The sequence below is a fragment of the Lepisosteus oculatus genome, chromosome 11 (genome assembly GCF_040954835.1).
Source record: "Lepisosteus oculatus isolate fLepOcu1 chromosome 11, fLepOcu1.hap2, whole genome shotgun sequence".
NCBI lineage: Eukaryota > Metazoa > Chordata > Actinopteri > Semionotiformes > Lepisosteidae > Lepisosteus > Lepisosteus oculatus.
In genome coordinates this window covers 13,648,641-13,671,386 of record NC_090706.1, presented here as the reverse complement: position 1 = coordinate 13,671,386, position 22,746 = coordinate 13,648,641, and the positions used below count along the sequence as shown (strand labels likewise).

Below are 22,746 nucleotides of genomic sequence, written 5' to 3'. Positions count from 1 at the left end.
ACGCCGTCCACAGACACGCGGGTGCGAGACGTGTCAGTATGTGTGTCCCACACGCAACATCCCCGCAGAATTCCTGTAGGAGACCCGCAGAGGCTCATCCACACTGCGCTAACCTCCAGCGTGCAGAGGTCACAAAGCCCGCGTCTATGCACGGGATACAACTGCATTATTATTATTATTATTTTATTATTATTACGTAGCCCAGATGTCAAGAGTCCCTCCGGACAGGAAACACCAGGGGGGTGTGGCGGCCGGCACCTGTCAATCAAGGGGCCCTGTAGGCGTCGATTGGCGAAGACAGCGCCTGTGACGTCAGCGAGGCTACATAAGAGCGCCCTGCTCAGCCTACCAGCGTACTCGTAAGAGGTGACAACAGCTGGGCCACAGGCGAGCTGACAGCGCGCACCCGAGCCCAGCACTCCCTGAGCCACACGGCACGTCCGCCGCCCGCCCGCCCGCCCGCCCGCCAGAGAGGCAGAATGGAGATGACCTGCGACGCGAAGAGGATCGTGGCCGTGTCCCTGGGCAAGCTCTACAGCTCCCGCAGTCAGCGTGGCGGCTGCCGCCTGCACCGCAGCCTGCTGCTGTCCCTGGTCGTGCGCTCCGCCCGGGAGATCTACCACGCCTGCAGCGCGCAGGCCGCCGCGGCCGTCCCGGGGCAGGAGCGCATGGACACGGGCAGCCCGCCCGCCGGGGCCCCGGCGCCCCCTGGCCGGCCGCTGGCGCCAAGGCTGGAGAACACCAGCGCGGCGCAGGGCGGGGAGCCCCGGGCTCCGTACGGCAGCGACGGCCCTTCGGACAAGGAGAACTGCAGCCCCGTCGGCCAGCGCCGGCTGACGCGGAAGCGCCCGGGAACGACCGCCGCCGAGCCCGAGTTCCTGCCCAGCAAGAGGGCGCGGATGGAGGCGGCCGGCGAAGAGCAGCCGCCCAGCCGGCTCGCTGCGCTCCGGTGCCACCGCGCCGGAGAGACCCTGAGCGCCATGCCGCTGTCCCGGGCCATCGTGGCCTTCTGAGCGCCCACGGAGGACACGGACATGGACACTGACCGACACGCCGGCGAGGCGACAAGCGCCGACCGGCAGGCTCCGAGGGGGCCGCGGACGGGGGCTGACGGACCGAATGTCGGCCCTTCGCGGGCTGATTCCGCCCGGGACTGACCCAGCGGGTCCGAACCTGCCGCGCTCTCTCCGGCAGCTGTGTGCGGGGAGGGGATCCCGCAGAAAATCGGCTCTGGACAACTTCCGGACACGGAGGAGAGTTGCCAGCGAGAGGGACTGTTGGAACACTGTTTGAAGGGAGCGAGTCTGGCGATGAGCGCGCGGGGAGGGCAGTGCGTCATCAGTCATGGGACTCGCGCCGCAGCGGCATTCCAAGCCGGTCGCGTGACTCGGGAAGTCGCACGCGGCTTGAGGCGGTTCCGTCCGACTGACAGCTGGACCGCGGGAGATGGATCTCGCTGTAACCGCTCAAAGCGCTTGACTGTGAGCACTGGGGGTATGGGGACCCCCTCAGTCACGCGTGTAATGCGTGTACACTGTCGCGGTCGTGTACCGTATTGGTCTGTATACAGTCCTGCATCAGCGCGCCCACCGGAGCTGTGGGGACACTTGAAGAGTAGAGGGTGGGGTGGGGGTTCTCCACTCGTGAAAGTGACCTGACTTCATCCTGGGGGGGATGTGATAGGGCTGTAAGACTCAAGAGACGCCTTGAGGCGTTGTGTGTGTGTGTAGGGGAGGGGTTGATTATTTTAACTTGTGTGAAATCCAAGCTGCTTCTGTGTGTACAGAGTTATTGGCTCATAACTCAGTGTGTACATATGTCCTTAAGTTATTAATAAATATCTGAATCAAAACAACGCCTTCTTGTCCTGTCTTCACTGCGAGCAGAGCATGTGCCTGTGGTAAACATGTTGACACGTTCGAGATCAGGAAGTGGTTTGCTAAACTCCTGGACTGTGCTTTTACCCTGATCTCACTGGGCTTTACTGTACTGCACTGTGCTTTTACCCTGATCTCACTGGGCTTTACTGCACTGGACTGTGCGTTCGTGAAGCTGTGTCAGTGGGATGCTGTACCAGCTGTTCCTGTGTGGGTCGGTGTCCCAGGGGGCATGTAGTGTAAGTAAAAATAATGCAGAAGGAGACACCCTCTCAAGGGAAATGACTCGTCTCCACCCAGCAGCCTCCAGAGTTTGCTCTGGTCTCTTGTCACCTTGTGTGGAGTCTGGGGGAGCAGAGAACAGTCACTGTACCACATTGTAACTAAGTCATTGTGTATGAGTGTGTCTGTGGGAGTCACTGTGAACCGGTGTGTGCCACAGTGTAGCTGTGAGTCATTGTGTATGAGTGTGTGCCAGCACAAGTCACTGTGAACCGGTGTGTGCCACAGTGTAGCTGTGAGTCATTGTGTATGAGTGTGTGCCAGCACAAGTCACTGTGAACCGGTGTGTGCCACAGTGTAGATGTGAGTCATTGTGTATGAGTGTGTGCCAGCACAAGTCACTGTGAACTGGTGTGTGCCACAGTGTAGCTATGAGTCATTGTGAACCGGTGTAGCAGTGTAAATCGGTGTAATCAGTGAGTCAGCCTAGTGAGTCAGGTAGTACTAGTGTGAGTTATTGTGAAAGTGTGTACCAGTGTGTGTCTTTGTGTAACAGTGTGGTTCAGTGTGAGTGGGGCTAGCCACCCACACTGCTGGTGTCTGGGAGTCCAGGAAACAGGAAGTGTGGTGGGCGGGAGGAATGTGGGACAGGAAGCAGGAGGCGTGGTGGGCGGGAGGAATGTGGGGACAGGAAGCGTATCTCCTCAACAGGGGGAGGAGGAGGGACAGGCGGGCAGCTAACAGCTGGGCCCCTCTGGGCAGGGGAGCTGAGGTGAGCTTGCCGTTCAGCACAGGAAGAGAAGGGAGACACAGACAGACAGGAGTGTGCATTCTCTCTGATTTTATTCAGGTTCATTAGGAAGATTCTGTTTGGAATTACAAAATGCACTGGTAGAAAGAGCAGAGAGAGGTCTCATAGCCAGAGTAGGGAACAGCTCTGTGGAGGGTCTGTTCTGAAATCGTTTTTTAGCGTTTGACATTGTCTCATCTCACCCAGTTCAGTAACAGCTCTGAATATAAACAAACAAACTTTCCATTAATTAATTCATTTACCAAAGTTTTTTTTTCAGTTTTTCTGTTTGTTTTTAAAAATAGAAGAGAAAAAGAAACACATTGCTTTAAAAACATCTATCGCTATATATATATACTTGTCCTGAAGATGACATTATAACCCATATTGTAGCATGCACATTGCACATGCAGTTTTGTAAGTAAATACTTTTTTTTCTTTTTGTCATTTAGTTTTAATTCTTTTTTTTTTAATTCCATAGCGGCTCCTACATTTGTAATTAATGAATTGATTAATTTTTCGTCAGTGGATGTGTGAATGGTGATGCAGTCTGGGAATGCAGTGAAACAGACAGACGTGACCTCGTGACCCCGAGCTCTGTGACATCACCAGCCCCTCACACATGCGCGCTCACGCACACACCTGCGCGGACACACTCTCCCTCTTTCACTCCCCTGTTCCTGGAGGTCCGAGCTGCTCTCCCCTTCTTCAGGCCTTCAGGGTGTGGGGGGTCTCTGTACTCCGTTGCCTGTGAGCGTCTGGGGGTCGGGAGTTAGTGTGGCTCAAGAATCGGGGTGTGGAGAAACAGTAGTCTTTGCCCCTCGAATTCGGGGACCCTGCGAGCCCCACGCACAGGATACGGGTCGAGGGAGCTGGTGCAGAGGTCAGAGGTCAGAGTGCAATGCTCCGCTGCTCCTGTCTCAGTTGCCGCCCTTATATCCCCCACTCCTGGGCTTAACACAGCACTCGCTCACGTCCTGCCTTAACCCGGGGCCCAACACAGCGCCCCCTGGTGCCTGTGCCTCTAATGGCACCTGCAGGCACTCCGGGGAGGGGGGTTGGTGGGCTCTGATGGACGCAGGTGGAGGAATCGGGTCCCCTGGGCGTTCCCCCTGTGTCAGACAGGAGGTGATGACACTGGATGACAATGTCGTTCCAGATTGTGTCGCGTGTGCCCAACGATATCCCGAGCTCCAGCGACTTTCCTTATCCATGACAGGCCTCAGACAGGTGGCAGCTGAGAGGCGGCTCGTAACCCCTGACCTCTGTGTGTCTGAGACAGTGTCCCTCCTCACTGAACCGGTAACTCCTGACAGACAGCTGAGGGGTCCTGACAAGGCCAGTGACTCATGTACAAACCTGGAACCTGAAGGAGCCCAGGCTGTTTGTTCTGGTCAGAGTTTGAGTGTGTGATATAAGAAAACTACAGTGCTGTCAGATGGGGATTTTTTGATTAGTATTTAGATAGTGATTTTATTCCTATCCTTATTCTTCTAATGTCAGACAGACATTTATTATGGTCTGATTCTCTAATGCCCTATCACCCCTCAGGTGGCATTATGACTGTGTCAATCATACTGTAAAAGATTGATAGAGCTCAGTGTGACAGTATCAATCTTTTACTGTCAGTGTGATACAGTGTTAGTCTGTCAGTGTGATAGAGTTCAGTATTACACAGTGTTAGTGTCAGTCTGTCAGTGTGATAGAGTTCAGTATTACACAGTGTTAGTGTCAGTCCTTGTGATAGAGTTCAGTATGACAGTGTCAGTCTGTGAGTGTGATAGAGTCAGTATGATAGAGTTCACACAGAGTGCCCCAGTGTCCGTGTGAGACGGGGCACTGGGAGAGTGAGACTGGGCAGTACAGGAGGAGAGGGACTTCTGGAGAGAGTGAGAGTTTCACACGCTTGGAGAGAGAGAGACAGTGCTATAGCCAATGTGCTCTGTTCTGGGGTGACAGTGCTGTCTGCAGGGGCCTCAGATCAGCCCTTTAACCCTCTTAAAGAGTAACTCTGATGGCTGTTATTAATTAGGGACGGAGTGAGGACTAACAGCAGGGCTTGTGTGGCAGTTAGCATGCAGCTTCACTTTCAGGGTTAGCGTCACAGCTCAGGGTAGTGTTTTCTGAAGAGGTAGACAGGTTTTAGGCAGATGATGAGTGGTGCTTCCACACTAAAGAGAGGAAGGTGGCAGTTGCGATAGAGAGGTGGGCGCATACAGGTATGATAGAGCAGGAGGCACACAGTGCTGGTAGAGATAGACAGGTGTGTTTGAGGTGCACAGTTAGGTGGAGACTGACTGGCAAGGTAGTTAGAAGTGTCCATGATACACAGGTGTGTCAAAGACAGACAGGGAGAGAGAGAGGTGTGACAGAGACAGACAGGTTTGACAGACAGGTAGAGACAGACAGGTATGACAGAGGCAGACAGGTGTGACAGACAGGTAGAGAGAGACAGGTGTGTCAGAAACAGACAGGTGTTACAGACAGATAGGTGTGACAGAGACAGATAGGGGAAGTAGAGACAGACAGACAGAGCTCACACACAAGCAAAGAGACACAGACAGACGGCAGAGACAGACAGGTGTAACAAAGGCAGACAGGTGTAACCGAGACAGATAGGGGTAGCAGAGACAGACAGGTATGACAGAGACAGATAGGGGAAGTAGAGACAGACAGTATGTAACTGGAGTGGGGAACCTCAACACTCATCCCTGAGGGCAAAAAAGCTGTTAATGACATTGCGAATTATTCGCTTCACTCTGTACTGCATGTGATTCCTCACAGCAGACTGAGACTCATGAAAAGGTAGCTACACTCACTGGCCACTAGGGGGCAGCACCCAGATACCCATCGGAGCTGCAGGTAGCTAATTGCTCAGGCCCGCTCTCTGCCTTGTGGGACACCTGTACCTGGGCTGGGTCAGTTCCGCTTCCAGCGGTCACTCACTGAGACTGCGGACCGGATCAGAACTCTCTCGAGACCAGCAGTCCCCAGAACGGACCTAAGGGCCGCATCCCAGCAGGGTTTTTGAGAATCAGGCCCAGAGCCAGTGAGTGAAGAGCCCTTCAGCTGCGTGCAACTCTACTCTTGAGCAGGTCGGCCACTCACTGGCCCTCAGTGCAGCTGCCCTCCTGTGGTCACTGGAGGGATAACGGGTACGGGCGGAGAGTGGGATTGTGGATGCACTGCTTCCCTGGCTGAGACAGAGTGATAGTGTGGCGTGATGGAGCACAGAGACGAGGCAGCAGACAGAATGGAACAGCACAGACACAGCGCTTGTTTCTGGAGGTTTATGGGTGACGTATACAGGACGCACAGGAGACAGACAGGATGTTACAGAGCAGGAGACGGTGGAGGCCGCAAGTGGCTCAGCGCAGCCCCCTGCCTCACAGAGCCACACCCAGCACCCCCCCTCCTCCCCCGGGGACCCCAACCCACTGGCTGTTTCACTGTAACTGAGACCGAGAGACGGAGAGAGGGAGGAGAGATAGAGGGAAGAGGAGGGAGAGAGGAGTGAAGGGAGTGAGAGAGAGAGGAGGGAGAGAGAGAAAGGAATGATGTGGAGGGACAGAGGGAGGAGTCGGAGAGAGTGATGAGAGAGAGAAAAAGCAGAGAGGAGGGAGAAAGAGACACAGAGAGAGGGAGGAGGGAGAGGAGGAAGAGATGGAGGAGAGAGAGAGATGGAGGAGAGAGAGAGGAGGGACAGACAGAAAGGGTCCTGGTAGTTTCTCTGCACAGCAACAGGCTGACACACAGGCTCTCTCTCCACACACGCACACACACACACACACACACACTGCCTGTTCCACTGGCTCCCAGCCCCTGACCCCCGGGCTGCAGTGATTCCAGAGAGAGTGGGAGAGCAGCACCCTTACAGCGCAGAAAGGAACTTCAGAAAACAGGCTGGCAGTTCTGGAAAATCAGACAGGCTTGTGTTGCATTTTCATGCTAATGAATTTCAGAATAATAATACTATAAAAATACTTGGTAATGAATGTACACGTTCTGTATCATCTTATTAGGTTCGCTGCTCAGTGGCAGAAGATTTGGCAACTGGATCCCCTTTCTGCCATTTTGGCTCCAGCTGCTCCTCTGTTGTAATACTTCAGAATCCCTCTCTCTGAGCCAAAATGGCATCAGTCGCTGACACGTCCCCTCTCAATTCCATACACTGGTGACTACTGAGCAGTCTGTAGGACGTTCCTCTTAGTGGGAGATCCCATCTCTCCAGCTGTGCTCCCCAGGGACTCAGTGTCCCATCCTGCCCCTGTACTTTGACCTGTGTCCTGTCACACAGGAGATGGACAGGAAGATGACACCCCCCTAGCCCCTAAAAGTTAAGCTCTCCCAGTCCTCCTCAGAAAGTGAAATGCATAACAGGACAGTACCAATTCACCCTGTGAGCGTTGGGGTGGGGGGTGGTGGGTGGTGTCAGGGGTGTGAGAGGGTCAGTCAGAGTTAGGGAGGTGAGGAACTAGAGGTGATATAACATATACTCTCATACCCTCTTTTCTCTCTGTCTCCTGTCTGTTTTTTATCTTGTGTTTGTTTTAAGAAGTCAAGAGCCCTGAGTGTCTCCACCAGTCCTGAAGTTCTCGGGCTGTCCTGCTTTCTTGTGGACTGAACCAGCCAATAGATTGACCAAACAACAGATTAACCAGACAACAGGGTAACCAGCCAACAGACTGACCAGACAACAGATTAACCAGACAACAGGTTAACCAGTCAACAGATTAACCAGACAAGCAGATTAACCAGACAACAGGTTAACCAGACAACAGTTTAACCAGCCAACAGATTGACCATACAACAGGTTAACCAGCCAACAGATTGACCAGGCAATCAGGTTAACCAGACAAAACAACCAGATTAACCATGTGTGGTTAAGCAGACAGTGGGTTCCACCTGATGATCAGGTTAACCAGACAGCAGGTTAACCAGATGACAGTTTAGCCAGCCATCAGGTTCGCAGACCTCCTCAGCACTTCCCTCAGTTTGACAAGGCGCTGTCTCGAAGAACCGGCTGACGCAGTGTTTGCTTCATGAACACTGCCGCAGGGTCGGGAGGCTGCACACAGCGCAGTCCAGCTGTGAACAGATGTGGTCCGACACAGAGGAGAGGGCAACAGCTGGCTGGCGGGGCACAGCACCCCCCTGATAACGGCAATGTGAGCCCAGCGCACAGGCCAGCCACGCCCCCCGGGGCAGGCCAGCGGGAGGGATGGGGAAGTGTGGCGCCAGATGGCAGTGTGCGTTTCTGGCCTTTGCCACACTGGAGCTCCAGGGAGACAGCGGTCCCACAATGCCCCTGTCACAACCCAAGGCCAGGGCTCATTCAGCCGGAACCTGGCCCGACCGTACCCGACCCCCAGGACCGGCACACCATTCTTGACAGAATCCCCCTCAGTGGCAACACACAGACACAGAGACAACTCGAAGAAGAACAAGACAAACCGTGAAATGTATCTACACAGGTTCATGCTCTCATCGTTATTCCTGCTGGCATTAACGGATTCTCTCTCTCCACCCCCTCTCTCTTTGCAGGAAGCCCATGAAAAACTGGAAGCACAGGTTGTTCTGGATGTCCGATTCACACCCCCTGGCCCACAGCGCTGTGTCTGGGTGTTTGGCTTTGGGGTTAGTCAGCCCCTCATGCTCTGCTCTCAGGGCCTGAGCGCTGGGCTGCTCTAGGTGCTGTGGACAGCAGTCACTCACTGTCTCTCACAAAGCAGGCTGCAGTCTGCAGAGCCCCTCAGTCCACAGTCTCCCCTCAGTCCAGTCTGTCCTCAGTCTCTCCTCAGTTCAGTCCGTTCTCAGTCTGTCCTCTCTCCAGTCTCCCCTCAGTCTCTCCTCAGTTCAGTCCGTTCTCTGTCCAGTCTCCCCTCAGTCTCTCCTCAGTTCAGTCCGTTCTCTGTCCAGTCTCCCCTCAGTCTCTCCTCAGTTCAGTCCGTTCTCTGTCCAGTCTCCCCTCAGTCTCTCCTCAGTTCAGTCCGTTCTCTGTCCAGTTTCCCCTCAGTCTCTCCTCAGTTCAGTCCGTTCTCTGTCCAGTCTCCCCTCAGTCTCTCCTCAGTTCAGTCCGTTCTCTGTCCAGTCTCCCCTCAGTCTCGTCCGTTCTCTGTCCAGTCTCCCCTCAGTCTCTCCTCAGTTCAGTCCGTTCTCAGTCTGTCCTCTCTCCAGTCTCCCCTCAGTCTCTCCTCAGTTCAGTCCGTTCTCAGTCTGTCCTCTCTCCAGTCTCCCCTCAGTCTCTCCTCAGTTCAGTCCGTTCTCAGTCTGTCCTCTGTCCAGTCTCCCCTCAGTCTCTCCTCAGTTCAGTCTGTTCTCAGTCTGTCCTCAGTCTGTTCTAATATTGAAGGGTTTAAAACTGAGGCTCAGTATTAAGGGGTTTAATACTGAAGAGGTTTATTACTGAGAGGTTCAATATTGAAGAGATTTATTACTGAGGGGTTCAATATTGAAGAGATTTGTTACTGAGGGGTTCAACACTGAAGAGGTTTATTTCTGAGGGGTTCAATATTGAAGAGATTACTGAGGGGTTCAATATTGAAAAGGTTTAATTCTGAGGGGTTCAATATTGAAGAGGTTTAATTCTGAGGGGTTCAATATTGAAGAGGTTTAGTACTGAGGGGTTCAATATTGAAGAGATTACTGAGGGGTTCAACACTGAAGAGGTTTATTTCTGAGGGGCTCAATATTGAAGAGATTACTGAGGGGTTCAATATTGAAGAGGTTTAATTCTGAGGGGTTCAGTATTGAAGAGGTTTATTACTGAGGGGGTTTGACTTTCAGGGCTTTCCTGCCAGCAGCTGTAGAGGCCAGAGATGTGGCAGCTCGAGGCCCTGTTTCACCCCCATGACCCACAGCGAGAGAGGGGAGCCGCGAGAGAGAACTCCAGCAGACCCGCCAGTCGACGCCCCCCCACCCCCCCAGCCCCCCAGCCGGCCCGGACCTTGTGTCCCGTCCTCATGCAGGAACCCACTGGGATTCGACTCTGGGAAGTCCCAAGCAGCCTGAACAGTAGCAACAGAATAACAAAGCAAGCAAATGTTTGGAGGAGGAGGAGGAGGAGGAGGAGGAGGGAGCCCTGAAGAAGACGGCGCCCTGGCCGCCGGCGCGGGGGTCATCCTCGGTGCCCGCGCTCACACTGTGGCCCTTGTCCTCCCAGGTGGACGCAGATGATAAAACTCATCGATATAGGCCAGCGTGGCCACTCTGGTCCCGGCCGCCGCAGCTGGGCTCCTGGGGGGCGGAGTGCCCCCCTCTCTTCTCCTCTTCGTCTGGTTCCGTGCAGCGACCCCCCCCCGCCCCCAAACCCACTCTGAGCAGCAGAAGAAAGAAACATGCCTGGTCGGCCCGCCCCCCTCCTGTCCACTTCCTGTCCGCCGGAGCGGGCGGCGCGGGCGACGGCGGACGTCCCCCCCGGGAGTCTGTGGCGTGGCGGGCCGCTAGCACCAGTCGTCCTCGTCCGTCTCGCTGCAGGGTTCGTGCAGACCCTTCCGGGGGGCCCCCCGCGGCGGGGGCTTGTGGGGCGTCCCGTGGTGCGGCGAGGGCGAGGAGGACCGGTATCCGTTGGGCAGCCGGCGGGGGGCGCAGTGCCGCGGCGGGGGGGAGCAGGCGGAGGCCGGCCGGCCTGGGGGGCCGCGGCGGTGAGTCCTGGGCGAGCGGGGGTGGGGGTTGCCCCCCGGGGTCCCCGGCTCGTAGGAGGGGGGGTCGTAATCGTAGTCCTGGTGGTAGAAGCAGCCGTCGTCCTCCAGCCCGTCCGGCGAGCCGGACCAGCGCGCGTGCCGGGGCCCGCGGGGCGAGCCGCCGGGGCGCTCGGGGCGCTCGGGGCGCTCGGGGGGCTCGTGCCCCGGCGGGGAGAAGCGCCGGGACGCCGGGGTGGGGACCCGGCCGGAGTGGGGGTGCGGGGGCCCCAACGGGGGGGTGCCCACGGCCTTACGGACCACGGGGGAGTAGGTGACGTGGGGGCGGGGGGTGGCGGGGGTCTGGGGGAGCTGCCTGCGGCCGCGACGGGGGGTGCTGGTGCCCGAGGTCGAAGGGACGGGGCTCCCACTCACCGAACTACTGCCCTACATGAAAACCAAACAGAGCAAATCAAAGAAGGACAACACCATTAACGAGGAAGGGAGGCCGGCCGGCACGCAGAGCCCAGGAGGAACAGACAGCAAACACAGCGACAGGCACAGACAGGAGAGACAGAGAAGTGAAGAGAGATTGATGAGTCTCGCTGTCCAGCGGGCTGGCTCACACGCACGCGCACACACACACACGCGCGCGCGCACACACGGACACGCGCACACACACACACACACACACTCCAGCTGTCTCCCAGCTCTGTCCAGCCAGACACTGCCAGTCTGTGGCTGAGTGACGGCTCCACTCCCACATCACTGAGAGCCTCCTGCAGTCCAGTCTGTCCTCAGTGTCCCCTCTGTCCTCAGTCTGTCTTCAGTCTCTCCTCTGTCCTCAGTCTGTCTTCAGTCTCCCCTCTTTCCTCAGTCTGTCTTCAGTCTCTCCTCTGTCCTCAGTCTGTCTTCAGTCTCTCCTCAGTCTCCCCTCTGTCCTCAGTCTGTCTTCAGTCTCTCCTCAGTCCAGTCTGTCTTCAGTCCAGTCTGTCCTCAGTCTGTCTTCAGTCTCTCCTCAGTCCAGTCTGTCCTCAGTCTCACCTCTGTCCTCAGTCTCTCCTCAGTCCAGTCTGTTCTCAGTCTCTCCTCTGTCCTCAGTCTGTCCTCAGTCTGTCTTCAGTCTCTCCTCAGTTCAGTCTGTCTTCAGTCTCTCCTCTGTCCTCAGTCTGTCCTCAGTCTCCCCTCTGTCCTCAGTCTGTCTTCAGTCTCTCCTCAGTCCAGTCTGTCTTCAGTCTCCCCCCGCGTCCTCAGTCTCTCCTCTGTCCTCAGTCTGTCTTCAGTCTCCAGTCTGTCTGTCCTCACTGCTCATTGACAGACTGGAGTCAGGACTCTAGTTAATACTGAAGGGCTTTAACACTGGGAGAGTCCAGAGCAGCTGGAGCCTGAGCTGGGCCACGGGATCACTGTGTGGATCGCTGCCACAGGCGGACAGTGTCTTTGCGGCCCAGAACACTGGGATCTGCACCTGGCCATGCTGGGAGTCCACCACACACACTGTATATACAACTATACAAATATATATACACTTCAGCCCTGCACATGTTTATATGTATGTTTTCTTCTGGCAAAATAAGAAACCGCTGATAAAGTGAAGAAGCAGCTATCATACAACTAAGCAAAAGTGCAGTTGCAATAATGGGCATGCAAGCACAGGCCCTAGCCCAGCTCAGTCTGAGACCGCCCCCTAGTGTCCTTATCCTGTCAGACAGCCTGGTCACTCCTACTGGACCAGCGTAGGAGGCAGAGGGACTGGCCCCTTCCTCCAAAACTCACCCCCTAACTGAACTGTGAACCCCACTGCTCTCACAGCAGAGTGAGCGCCCCCTGCAGGAGGGGCACAGCTCTCACTGACAGCACTGCAGGCTCACAGCAGAGTGAGCGCCCCCTGCAGGAGGGGCACAGCTCTCACTGACAGCACTGCAAGCTCACAGCAGAGTGAGCGCCCCCTGCAGGAGGGGCACAGCTCTCACTGACAGCACTGCAGGCTCACAGCAGAGTGAGCGCCCCCTGCAGGAGGGACACAGCTCTCACTGACAGCATTGCATCTACCCAAAATCAGTGGTGCTGCCTGCTGCTCAGTGAAATCCACTAATACCCTAAGTCAGATCTCCAAACACCCCCTGGCACTGTTTGATCCACCTGAAGCCCCCATAAAGGGTACCAGTGTGTGAGTATGCCAGTGCCAGTGTACTGCTGTGCCTTGTGTGCCAGTGTACCAGTGTGCCAATGTCCCATGTGCATGTGTAATAATGTCCTAAACCTGGTATACCAGTGTGCCAGTGTGCTGGTGTGCCAGGGTACCGTGGGCCTGTGTAACAGAACTAGTGAGCCAGTGTGCCAGTGTCCCTGTGACCGGTGTGCCAGTGCTAGTGTCCCCATGTCCTTGTGACCAGTGTGCCAGTGTCCCCGTGACCGTGGGCCAGTGTCCCAGTGTCCCCACGTCCCCGTGCCCGGTGTGCCTGGAGGGAAGGGCCCACCTGTCTGTGTGGCCGGCAGTCCCGGCCCTCGCTGGGCGAGCGCGACCAGCGCCGGTCCCGTGTCCTGTGGCCGTGCTCGGGCCGCTCGGGGCCGCAGCGCTCCTCCTCCAGCGAGCCGTGGTGGTGGTGGTGGTGGTGGTGGTGCCGGCGGTCCTTGGGCCGGCCGCGCTCCCGCTCGCGCTCGCGCTCCCGCTCCTTCTCCTTGGGCGGCAGGTCGCCGGACTGCGTCGTGGTGCTGAGGTCCGTGCCGAGCCCTGCCGGGTCAGAACGGGTCACGGCTGGCTCGGCACCCCGCACGCACCCTCCCCGACCCAATTCCAGCTCCCTAACTTTCCACACCTCCGCTCCCCAATCCCACCCCTGGAGCCCGACCTTTCCAGATCCGGTAGCATCCTGCTCCTCCCTCATGCATGTTTTCCCTAAAATAAGATTAGCTTTTCCTTAATCCGGCTGCCTGCCGCTCCTCAATCACGGTTTCCCCTGTGAAACTCCTGTTTTTCACCTACCCAGTCCGTCCCACTGGCCAGTCCCAGCTCCCTTTCCCAGCACGCGCCTGGCCCAGCTCCCTTTCCCAGCACGCGCCAGTCCCAGCTCCCTTTCCCAGCACGCGCCAGTCCCAGCTCCCTTTCCCAGCACGCGCCTGTCCCAGCTCCCTTTCCCAGCACGCGCCTGTCCCAGCTCCCTTTCCCAGCACGCGCCAGTCCCAGCTCCCTTTCCCAGCACGCCTCTGTCCCAGCTCCCTTTCCCAGCACGCGCCTGTCCCAGCTCCCTTTCCCAGCACGCGCCTGTCCCAGCTCCCTTTCCCAGCACGCGCCAGTCCCAGCTCCCTTTCCCAGCACGCGCCTGTCCCTGCTCCCTTTCCCAGCACGCGCCAGTCCCAGCTCCCTTTCCCAGCACGCGCCTGTCCCTGCTCCCTTTCCCAGGATGCGCCTGGCCCAGCTCCCTTTCCCAGCACGCGCCTGTCCCAGCTCCCTTTCCCAGCACGCGCCTGTCCCAGCTCCCTTTCCCAGCACGCGCCAGTGCCAGCTCCCTTTCCCAGCACGCCCCTGTCCCAGCTCCCTTTCCCAGCACGCGCCTGGCCCAGCTCCCTTTCCCAGCACGCGCCAGTCCCAGCTCCCTTTCCCAGCACGCGCCTGTCCCAGCTCCCTTTCCCAGCACGCGCCAGTCCCAGCTCCCTTTCCCAGCACGCGCCTGTCCCTGCTCCCTTTCCCAGGATGCGCCTGGCCCAGCTCCCTTTCCCAGCACGCGCCTGTCCCAGCTCCCTTTCCCAGCACGCGCCAGTCCCAGCTCCCTTTCCCAGCACGCGCCTGTCCCTGCTCCCTTTCCCAGCACGCGCCTGTCCCAGCTCCCTTTCCCAGCACGCGCCTGTCCCAGCTCCCTTTCCCAGCACGCCTCTGTCCCAGCTCCCTTTCCCAGCACGGGCCTGTCCCAGCTCCCTTTCCCAGCACGCCTCTGTCCCAGCTCCCTTTCCCAGCACGGGCCTGTCCCAGCTCCCTTTCCCAGCACGCGCCTGTCCCTTCTCCCTTTCCCAGCACGCGCCTGTCCCAGCTCCCTTTCCCAGCACGCGCCTGTCCCAGCTCCCTTTCCCAGCACGCGCCTGGCCCAGCTCCCTTTCCCAGCACGCGCCTGTCCCAGCTCCCTTTCCCAGCACGCGCCTGTCCCTGCTCCCTTTCCCAGCACGCGCCTGTCCCAGCTCCCTTTCCCAGCACGCGCCTGTCCCAGCTCCCTTTCCCAGCACGCGCCTGGCCCAGCTCCCTTTCCCAGCACGCGCCTGTCCCAGCTCCCTTTCCCAGCACGCGCCTGTCCCAGCTCCCTTTCCCAGCACGCGCCTGGCCCAGCTCCCTTTCCCAGCACGCGCCTGTCCCAGCTCCCTTTCCCAGCACGCGCCTGTCCCAGCTCCCTTTCCCAGCACGCGCCTGTCCCAGCTCCCTTTCCCAGCACGCGCCTGTCCCAGCTCCCTTTCCCAGCCATTCCTCGTCCACACCCCCCCCCACTCCAGAAGGAGCCCCAGCTGTCCTCCTGACCTGTGTCGGCGTCCGTGTAGCGGCTCAGCGACCTCTCGGAGGCGCGGTGGCTGCGCTCCCTGCGCCGGTGCCCGTGCCGCTGGCTCTCCTCGGGGATGACGCGCTCCAGGGAGTAGTCGTCCAGCCGCAGGCCCCGCGAGCGCCCGTGGCCCAGCGAGGACGCCGACCGCTTCATGGGGCTGGCGTCGGCGATGGTCTGCGGGACAGAGCGAGGCGGGGGTCTGTCTCCGTCGGGCCGGGGCGACGCGGGACCCGAGAGACGGTCAGACCGGGAGGGGGACCCTGGCGCCCCCTCCCCTGCTCTCTCACACTGCCCCCAAAGGGCTGATCGCAGGCCATGCCCCAGCATGCACCCCTGTCTTACCTGTGCTGCCTGCTCTGCCCGGGCGCCCCTGTACCCCCCCCCCCCAGAGCCCCAAGCACCCCCCCAGTCTGCAGGATGAGGGGGCCCCCTGGTGGTGAGAAAGGAGCACTGCGCCTGCCATGCAGAGCCAGCACTTGGTCCCGACAGTCTGGCGCAGGGGCAGGAGAGGGGGTGTCTAACAGAATGATGGAAAGGGGCTTCTGACAAGGAGGAGCTGTCCTGGGGCCTCCCTGGGATCTGGCGGGACGTCCGGATGACCCCTGACACACATCTGTATTCCTGCCTCTGTGGGGACCCAGGTCTCTACTCACCCGAACCAGTGTGCATGCGTGTCCATTTAAAGATCCCCCACACTGTACCCGAGGGGCCGCTTTCTCAAACTGACCCCACACTCACACACGCCCATGCACACACACACACTCACGCACACACATTGAGGCAAGCACAGACAGGAGAGGACGAGCAGAGTGGACAGACAGAGTGGACGAGCAGAGTGGACAGACAGAGAGAGGACAGGGGTGAACGAGGAGAGGGGACAGACAGAGAGAGGACAAGGTTGGACGAGCAGAGAGGACAGACAGAGAGAGGACATGCACAGACATGCAGAGTGAACAGAGAGAGAGGACAGGGGTTGACGAGCAGAGTGAATAGAGAGAGAGGACATGGTTGGAGGAGCAGAGTGGACGAGCAGAGTGGACAGACAGAGAGAGGACAGGGGTGGACGAGCAGAGGGGACGGACAGAGAGAGGACAGGGGTAGACGAGCAGAGTGGACAGAGAGAGAGGACAAGGGTGGACGAACAGAGTGGACAGACAGAGAGGACTAGCATGGAGGTGCAGAGTGGACAGACAGAGAGGACAGGGGTGGACGAGCACAGGGGACAGACAGAGATGGGAAATACATGCAGAGCGCTGACAGCGAGAGAAGGCTGAAGGAAATGAAGGAGGAAGGGAAGAGCGAGACAGGGTACATACACTGAGGTTATTCCCGCGTGGTCTGCCTTTCCTCCGCTGGCAAGAGTCAGACACCAGGTTCACACACACGAAGTCACAGGACACGGAGAGAGACAGGAGAGAGAGACAAGGGAGAGAGAGACAAGGGAGAGAGACAAGGGATAGAGACAGGGGATAGAGAGACAGGGGGAGACAGGGAGGGAGACGGGAGGGAGACGGGAGAGAGACAGGGAGAGAGACAGGGAGAGAGAGACAGGGGAGAGACGGGAGAGAGAGACAGGGGAGAGACGGGAGAGAGAGACAGGAGGGAGAAGGGAGAGAGACAGGGAGAGAGAGACAGGAGAGAGAGACGAGGGAGAAAGAGACACGGGCGAAACAGGGAGAGAGAGACGGGGAGAGAGACAGGAGAGAGAGACAAGGGAAGAGAGAGACAGGGAGAGAGACGGGAGGGAGACGGGAGAGAGACAGGGGAGAGACGGGAGAGAGAGAGACAGGAGAAAGAGACAGGAGAGAGACAGGAGAGAGAGAAGGGAGAGAAAGACAGGGGAGAGATGTGAGAGAGAGACAGGAGAGAGAGACGGGGAAACAGGGAGAGAGATGGGAGGGAGAGACGGGAGAGAGAGACGGGAGAGAGAGACACGAGAGAGACAGGAGGGAGAGACGGGAGAGAGAGACAGGAGAGAGAGACATGGAGAGAGAGACAGGGAGACAGGGAGAAAGACGGGAGAGAGAGACGGGAGAGAGACGGGAGGGAGACGGGAGAGAGAGACGGGAGAGAGACGGGAGAGAGAGAGACAGGAGAGAGACGGGGAGAGAGAAAGGGAGAGACGAGGAGAGAGACAGGGGAGAGAGACGGGGGAGAGAGACAGGGGAGAGAGAGACAGGGAGAGACAGGGGGAGAGAGAGACGGGGGATAGAGATGGGGGGATGGACAGGTGGAGAAAGATAGAGGGAGAGGGAAGAGAGAGGGCAGATGGTTGGAAGTGATATAGAAGGAGAGGTTAAAAGGTGCAGAGACAGGAGAAGTGGGGAGGAAAGAGGGAAGGGAGGAGTAGAGGAGAAAAACAATAAAAAACAAACAAAATAGAGACAGAAGAAAGAAGGAAGAGAAGAGCAGAGAAGAGACCCCAGTTAGACACTAAGCAGCAGAGTGACAGACAGAACAGAGCTCAGAGCTACACACTTACCAGCAGGTGTGGACACAGTGGGGACAGGGGCACCTGGCCCAGGCCACAGATCACAGAGCAAGACCACACAGGCTGTGGCACAGAGCACAGGGAGGAACGACACACTGAGACACTGAGCAACACTCACACTGCACCCACAGGCACACACAAACACACACTGCACACAAACACTCACACTGCACCCACAGGCACACACACTGCACACACACTGCACACATAAACACTCACACTGCACACACTGCACACACTGCACACACTGCACACATAAATACTCACACTGCACCCACAGGCACACACACTGCACACACTGCACACACTGCACACACTGCACACATAAATACTCACACTGCACCCACAGGCACACACACTGCACACACACTGCACACACTGCACACACTGCACACATAAACACTCACACTGCACCCACAGGCACACACACTGCACACACTGCACACAAACACTCACACTGCACCCACAGGCACACACACTGCACACACACTGCACACACACTGCACACATAAACACTCACACTGCACACACTGCACACACACTGCACACACTGCACACATAAATACTCACACTGCACCCACAGGCACACACACTGCACATACTGCACACATAAATACTCACACTGCACCCACAGGCACACACACTGCACACACTGCACACACACTGCACACATAAACACTCACACTGCACCCACAGGCACACACACTGCACACACTGCACACAAACACTCACACTGCACACACTGCACACATAAATACTCACACTGCACCCACAGGCACACACACTGCACACACTGCACACACACTGCACACATAAACACTCACACTGCACCCACAGGCACACACACTGCACACACTGCACACAAACACTCACACTGCACCCACAGGCACACACACAAACACACACTGCACACACACTGCACACATAAACACTCACACTGCACCCACAGGCACACACACAAACACACACTGCACACACACTGCACACATAAACATTCACACTGCACCCACAGGCACACACACAAACACACACACACACACTGCACACATAAACACTCACACCGCACCCACAGGCACACACACAAACACACACTGCACACACACTGCACACATAAACACTCACACTGCACCCACAGGCACACACACAAACACACACTGCACACATAAACATTCACACTGCACCCACAGGCACACACACAAACACACAAGGCACACATAAACACTCACACTGCAAATACAGTCACACCACACACATAAACACTCACACTGCACACACAAACACACTGCATACACAAACAGTCACACTGCATACACACACTGCACCCACAGGCACACACTGCACAAATAAAGACTCACGCTGCACCCACAGACACAAACAAACACATGAATACACTGCATACACAAACAGTCACACTGCACACATAAACACTCAGGCTGCACACACTGCACCCACATAAAAATGTCACATATACAGTCACACAGCACATACAAACACACATTGCACACACAACACATTGCACAAACACACACTGCACACACACTCACACTGCACAAACAGACACACATAAACACATAAACACTCACTGCACACTTAAACACCCACATTGCACACACAAACGCACACTGCACACTCACACTGCACACACTGCACCCACAAACACACACTCACACTGCACACAAAAATACTAACACTGAACCCACAAATATTCACACTGCACACACTTACTAAATACACCCACAAACACCCGCACTACACGCACTAACATACACAATGCACAAACTCATGAGGCTCACATACTTACATATACACACAAAAACTCTGCTTGAACACACACTCCTGCAGGCACCTTTCACTCACTTGCACATTCATTCATTCCCCTTTCTGTGCACACTCACTCACACCCCTGTCTGTGCACATACTCACACACTCACTCACACCCCTGTGTGTGCACACACTCACGCACTCACTCACTCCCCTGTCTGTGCACATACTCACACATTCACTCATTCCCCTGTCTGTGCACACACTCACACACTCACTCACTCCCCTGTCTGTGCACATACTCACACATTCACTCATTCCCCTGTCTGTGCACACACTCACACACTCACTCATTCCCCTGTCTGTGCACACACTCACACACTCACTCTCTCCTTGTCTGTGCACATACTCACACACTTACTCATTCCCCTGTCTGTGTGCACACTCACACACTCTCTTACTCCCCTGTCTGTGCACACACTCACACACTCACTCGCCTGTCTGTGCACACTCACACACTTGTAAGGTCACGTGACCTCTGCTGCGACAGGTACTAATTTCTGGGGCCAGAGCAGCGGATGGAAACCAGGTGTGTGAGGTAAGAGCAGGACAGCTTGAAACAAAGACCTTCACCTGTGAGGAGCCAAGCTAGGGGCGCAGAGGAGCTCAGGAGGAGAGGAGGAGAGGGGAGAGAGGAGGGGAAAGAGGAGAGTAGAGAGAAGAGGAGCGGGGAGGAGAGGAGAAAAAGGAGGAGAGAGTAAAGAGGAAAAGAGAGAGGAGAGAGGGGAGGAGAGGAGAGGGGAGGGGAGAGAGCAGGAGAGGGGAGGGGAGGAGAGGAGGAGAGGGGAGGGGAGGAGAGGAGAGGAGAGGAGAGAGCTTCCACATGTTGTGTAGGTGCACGGTTCGAGGGGTGCACTGGCGCCCACTGGAGGGTGAGAGAGAGAGCGCGCTCGAGCGATGGCCATGGGTGAACAACAGCTATAACACACAGGCGATGAGATCCTGAGGTCGATGAGGAGGAGGAAGAGGAAGAGCTCTGCCGCAGACAGAAGGGCTATCCGGTCTGCCTTCAGCACACCTGAGCACCTCGGGGCGACCCGACCGGGTCCCGGTAACGCGAAGGGGGGACCCCGGGGGGGGAAGCTGGACACAGACCGATAGGGAGAAGTTCCTGGGGTGGGACAGAGGGACAGGGGTTCGAGGAGCGGACTTGGAGAACAAACCTGGGGTGGCCTCTGAACCCCGATACGGGGCGGCCCTCTCTCCATCTCCACTGCGCGACCCGGACCTTCTGAAGGGCAGATCAGATAGCGCGAGCTGGGGAGGAGGAGGAGGAGGAGGAGGAGGGATGCGGGTGCGAGAGGATGAAGGTGCTCACTTGGTTGTCTGCAGGAAGTCGCGGCATGGAAGCTGCCCTCCCGTGCCCTTCCACTGGGGGGCGGCGCTCAGTGTCGGAGAGCACGTCGCGCCCCATCTGCCTCATCTCTACCGACTGCAAAACACAGGGAGATCAGCGTCACCACCTCCGGGGTACACACTGACGCAGCACCCCGACACACGGGGGCGGGCTCCGGCAACGTCTCCGCTGTCGCCCCTGGGCTGTGAGCTCGAGCACTGCTGGGGGAACCCTGTAATGGACCGGCGCCCCCTCCTGGGGGAGGTCTCTAGGCTCGGGCGCGAACGTCCGCAGGCCACTTGAACTAACGAGTAGATTCCTGCAGAGCCTTAAATCCCAGGACCACCAGACGCAGAAGCGACAGAAAGTGATTTGGGGTATCTTTCAGTAGCATGGATCAGCTCTCATCATGGAGAGTGTCTGTGGATCAGTACTGGGGTATCACTGGGGACAGAGTGTCTGTGGATCAGTACCGGGGTGTCACTGGGGACAGAGTGTCTGTGGATCAGTACTGGGTGTCACTGGAGACAGAGTGTGTCTGTGGATCAGTACTGGGTGTCACTGGGGACAGAGTGTGTCTGTGGATCAGTATTGGGGTGTCACTGGAGACAGAGTGTCTGTGGATCAGTATTGGGGTGTCACTGGAGACAGAGTGTCTGTGGATCAGTATCGGGGTGTCACTGGGGACAGAGTGTCTGTGGATCTGTATTGGGGTGTCACTGAGGACAGAGTGTCTGTGGATCAGTACTGGGTGTCACTGGGGACAGAGTGTCTGTGGATCAGTACTGGGTTGTCACTGGGGACAGAGTGTCTGTGGATCAGTATTGGGGTATCACTGGAGACAGAGTGTGTCTGTGAATCAGTACTGGGGTATCAGTGGGGACAGAATGTCTGTGGATCAGGACTGGGTGTCACTAGGGACAGAGTGTCTGTGGATCAGTATCGGGGTGTCACTGGAGACAGAGTGTCTTTGGATCAGCATTGGGGTGTCACTGAGGACAGAGTGTCTGTGGATCAGTACTGGGCTATCACTGGGGACAGAGTGTGTCTGTGGATCAGTACTGGGTGTCACTGGGGACAGAGTGTCTGTGGATCAGTATCGGGGTGTCACTGGAGACAGAGTGTCTTTGGATCAGTATTGGGGTGCCACTGAGGACAGAGTGTCTGTGGATCAGTACTGGGTATCACTGGGGACAGAGTGTGTCTGTGGATCAGTACTGGGTGTCACTGGGGACAGAGTGTCTGTGGATCAGTACTGTGGTATCACTGGGGACAGAGTGTGTCTGTGGATCAGTACTGGGATATCACTGGGGACAGAGTGTGTCTGTGGATCAGTACTGGGATATCACTGGAGACAGAGTGTGTCTGTGGGGTGTCTGTGGATCAGTTTTGGGGTGTCTTTAAGTCCGTGGTGGTGCAGATGTTACGAGCTGCAGGTGGGGCAGCAGTAGAGCCTTGGGGGGCCTTCTTTGCGATTCTGCTTGTAGCTTGTTCTCGGGGTGCCAATGGCGCCACCCAGCTGCTGACAACAGAGGAGCACCCCTGTTCTGAGAGAGGGCAGCCAGGGGGCTCTGGTTTTCCGAGAGAGAGCTGCGCTGGGGGGGCTACCTCCTGGACGTGCCTGTGTCGGCGGGCATGGGGCTGGGCCGGGGGAGCCCCAGCAGGGGGCGAGGAGTGGCCATGGAGTGACATGAGCTGAGGGGACAGTGGACTGGGCCCCGACTCCGAGAGTGAGCGAGTGTGAGAGTGAGAGTGAGAGTGACAGACAGAGAGAGAGACAGAGTGACGGTGAGGGTGGTGTATGGAATCCCACCGGAGTGGGTGGGGGGTGGGGAAACGGAGGGACAGGCGGCCCCTTTTCCCTGGGGGGAGGGAGCTCGGCTCTGCCAACGTCTGCCTGTGGATGGGGATGAAGCGGGGAACCAGACAGATGGAGGCGAGCAGCTCGATTCGCGGCAGGCCTGAGCGCCCCTCAGCAAAGCCCTGTCCCCCCTCCCCAGGAGAGGATTAGCGGAAGGTCTGTGTGAGTGTTTTTACAGCTCCCGTGGCCCTCTGAGCGGACGC

The 22,746-nt window shown here is 57.3% G+C and overlaps 2 protein-coding genes across 7 annotated transcripts in view; one reads left to right on the top strand and one right to left on the bottom strand.

Annotated features, from left to right (window-relative positions):
• Nucleotides 1-272: 272 nt before the first annotated feature.
• On the top strand, nucleotides 273-1,855 carry ier2b (immediate early response 2b). The gene has a single exon (XM_069195667.1). The coding sequence runs from the start codon at nucleotides 480-482 to the stop codon at nucleotides 1,011-1,013; it is 534 nt and encodes a 177-aa protein (XP_069051768.1). The 5' UTR covers nucleotides 273-479; the 3' UTR covers nucleotides 1,014-1,855.
• Nucleotides 1,856-2,923: 1,068 nt separating this feature from the next.
• The window catches only part of cacna1ab (calcium channel, voltage-dependent, P/Q type, alpha 1A subunit, b), a 130,487-nt gene continuing 110,664 nt past the window's right edge, over nucleotides 2,924-22,746 (bottom strand). For 4 of the 6 annotated variants that reach the window (XM_069195653.1, XM_069195656.1, XM_069195654.1 and 1 more), the window contains exons 44-47: nucleotides 20,665-20,778; nucleotides 15,013-15,208; nucleotides 12,989-13,242; nucleotides 2,924-10,955 (exon numbers count right to left, since the gene is read on the bottom strand). In XM_069195653.1, the coding sequence (XP_069051754.1) occupies nucleotides 10,332-10,955; nucleotides 12,989-13,242; nucleotides 15,013-15,208; nucleotides 20,665-20,778 (1,188 nt within the window). In that variant the 3' untranslated portion in view covers nucleotides 2,924-10,331. The remainder of the gene's footprint in view (nucleotides 10,956-12,988; nucleotides 13,243-15,012; nucleotides 15,209-20,664; nucleotides 20,779-22,746) is intronic. The other 2 variants (XM_069195658.1, XM_069195657.1) reach the window with 2 other exon arrangements.

Excerpts from the sequence above, each read along its gene's own strand:
- ier2b (XM_069195667.1), top strand. The coding sequence starts at position 480 with ATGGAGATGACCTGCGACGCGAAGAGGATCGTGGCCGTGTCCCTGGGC.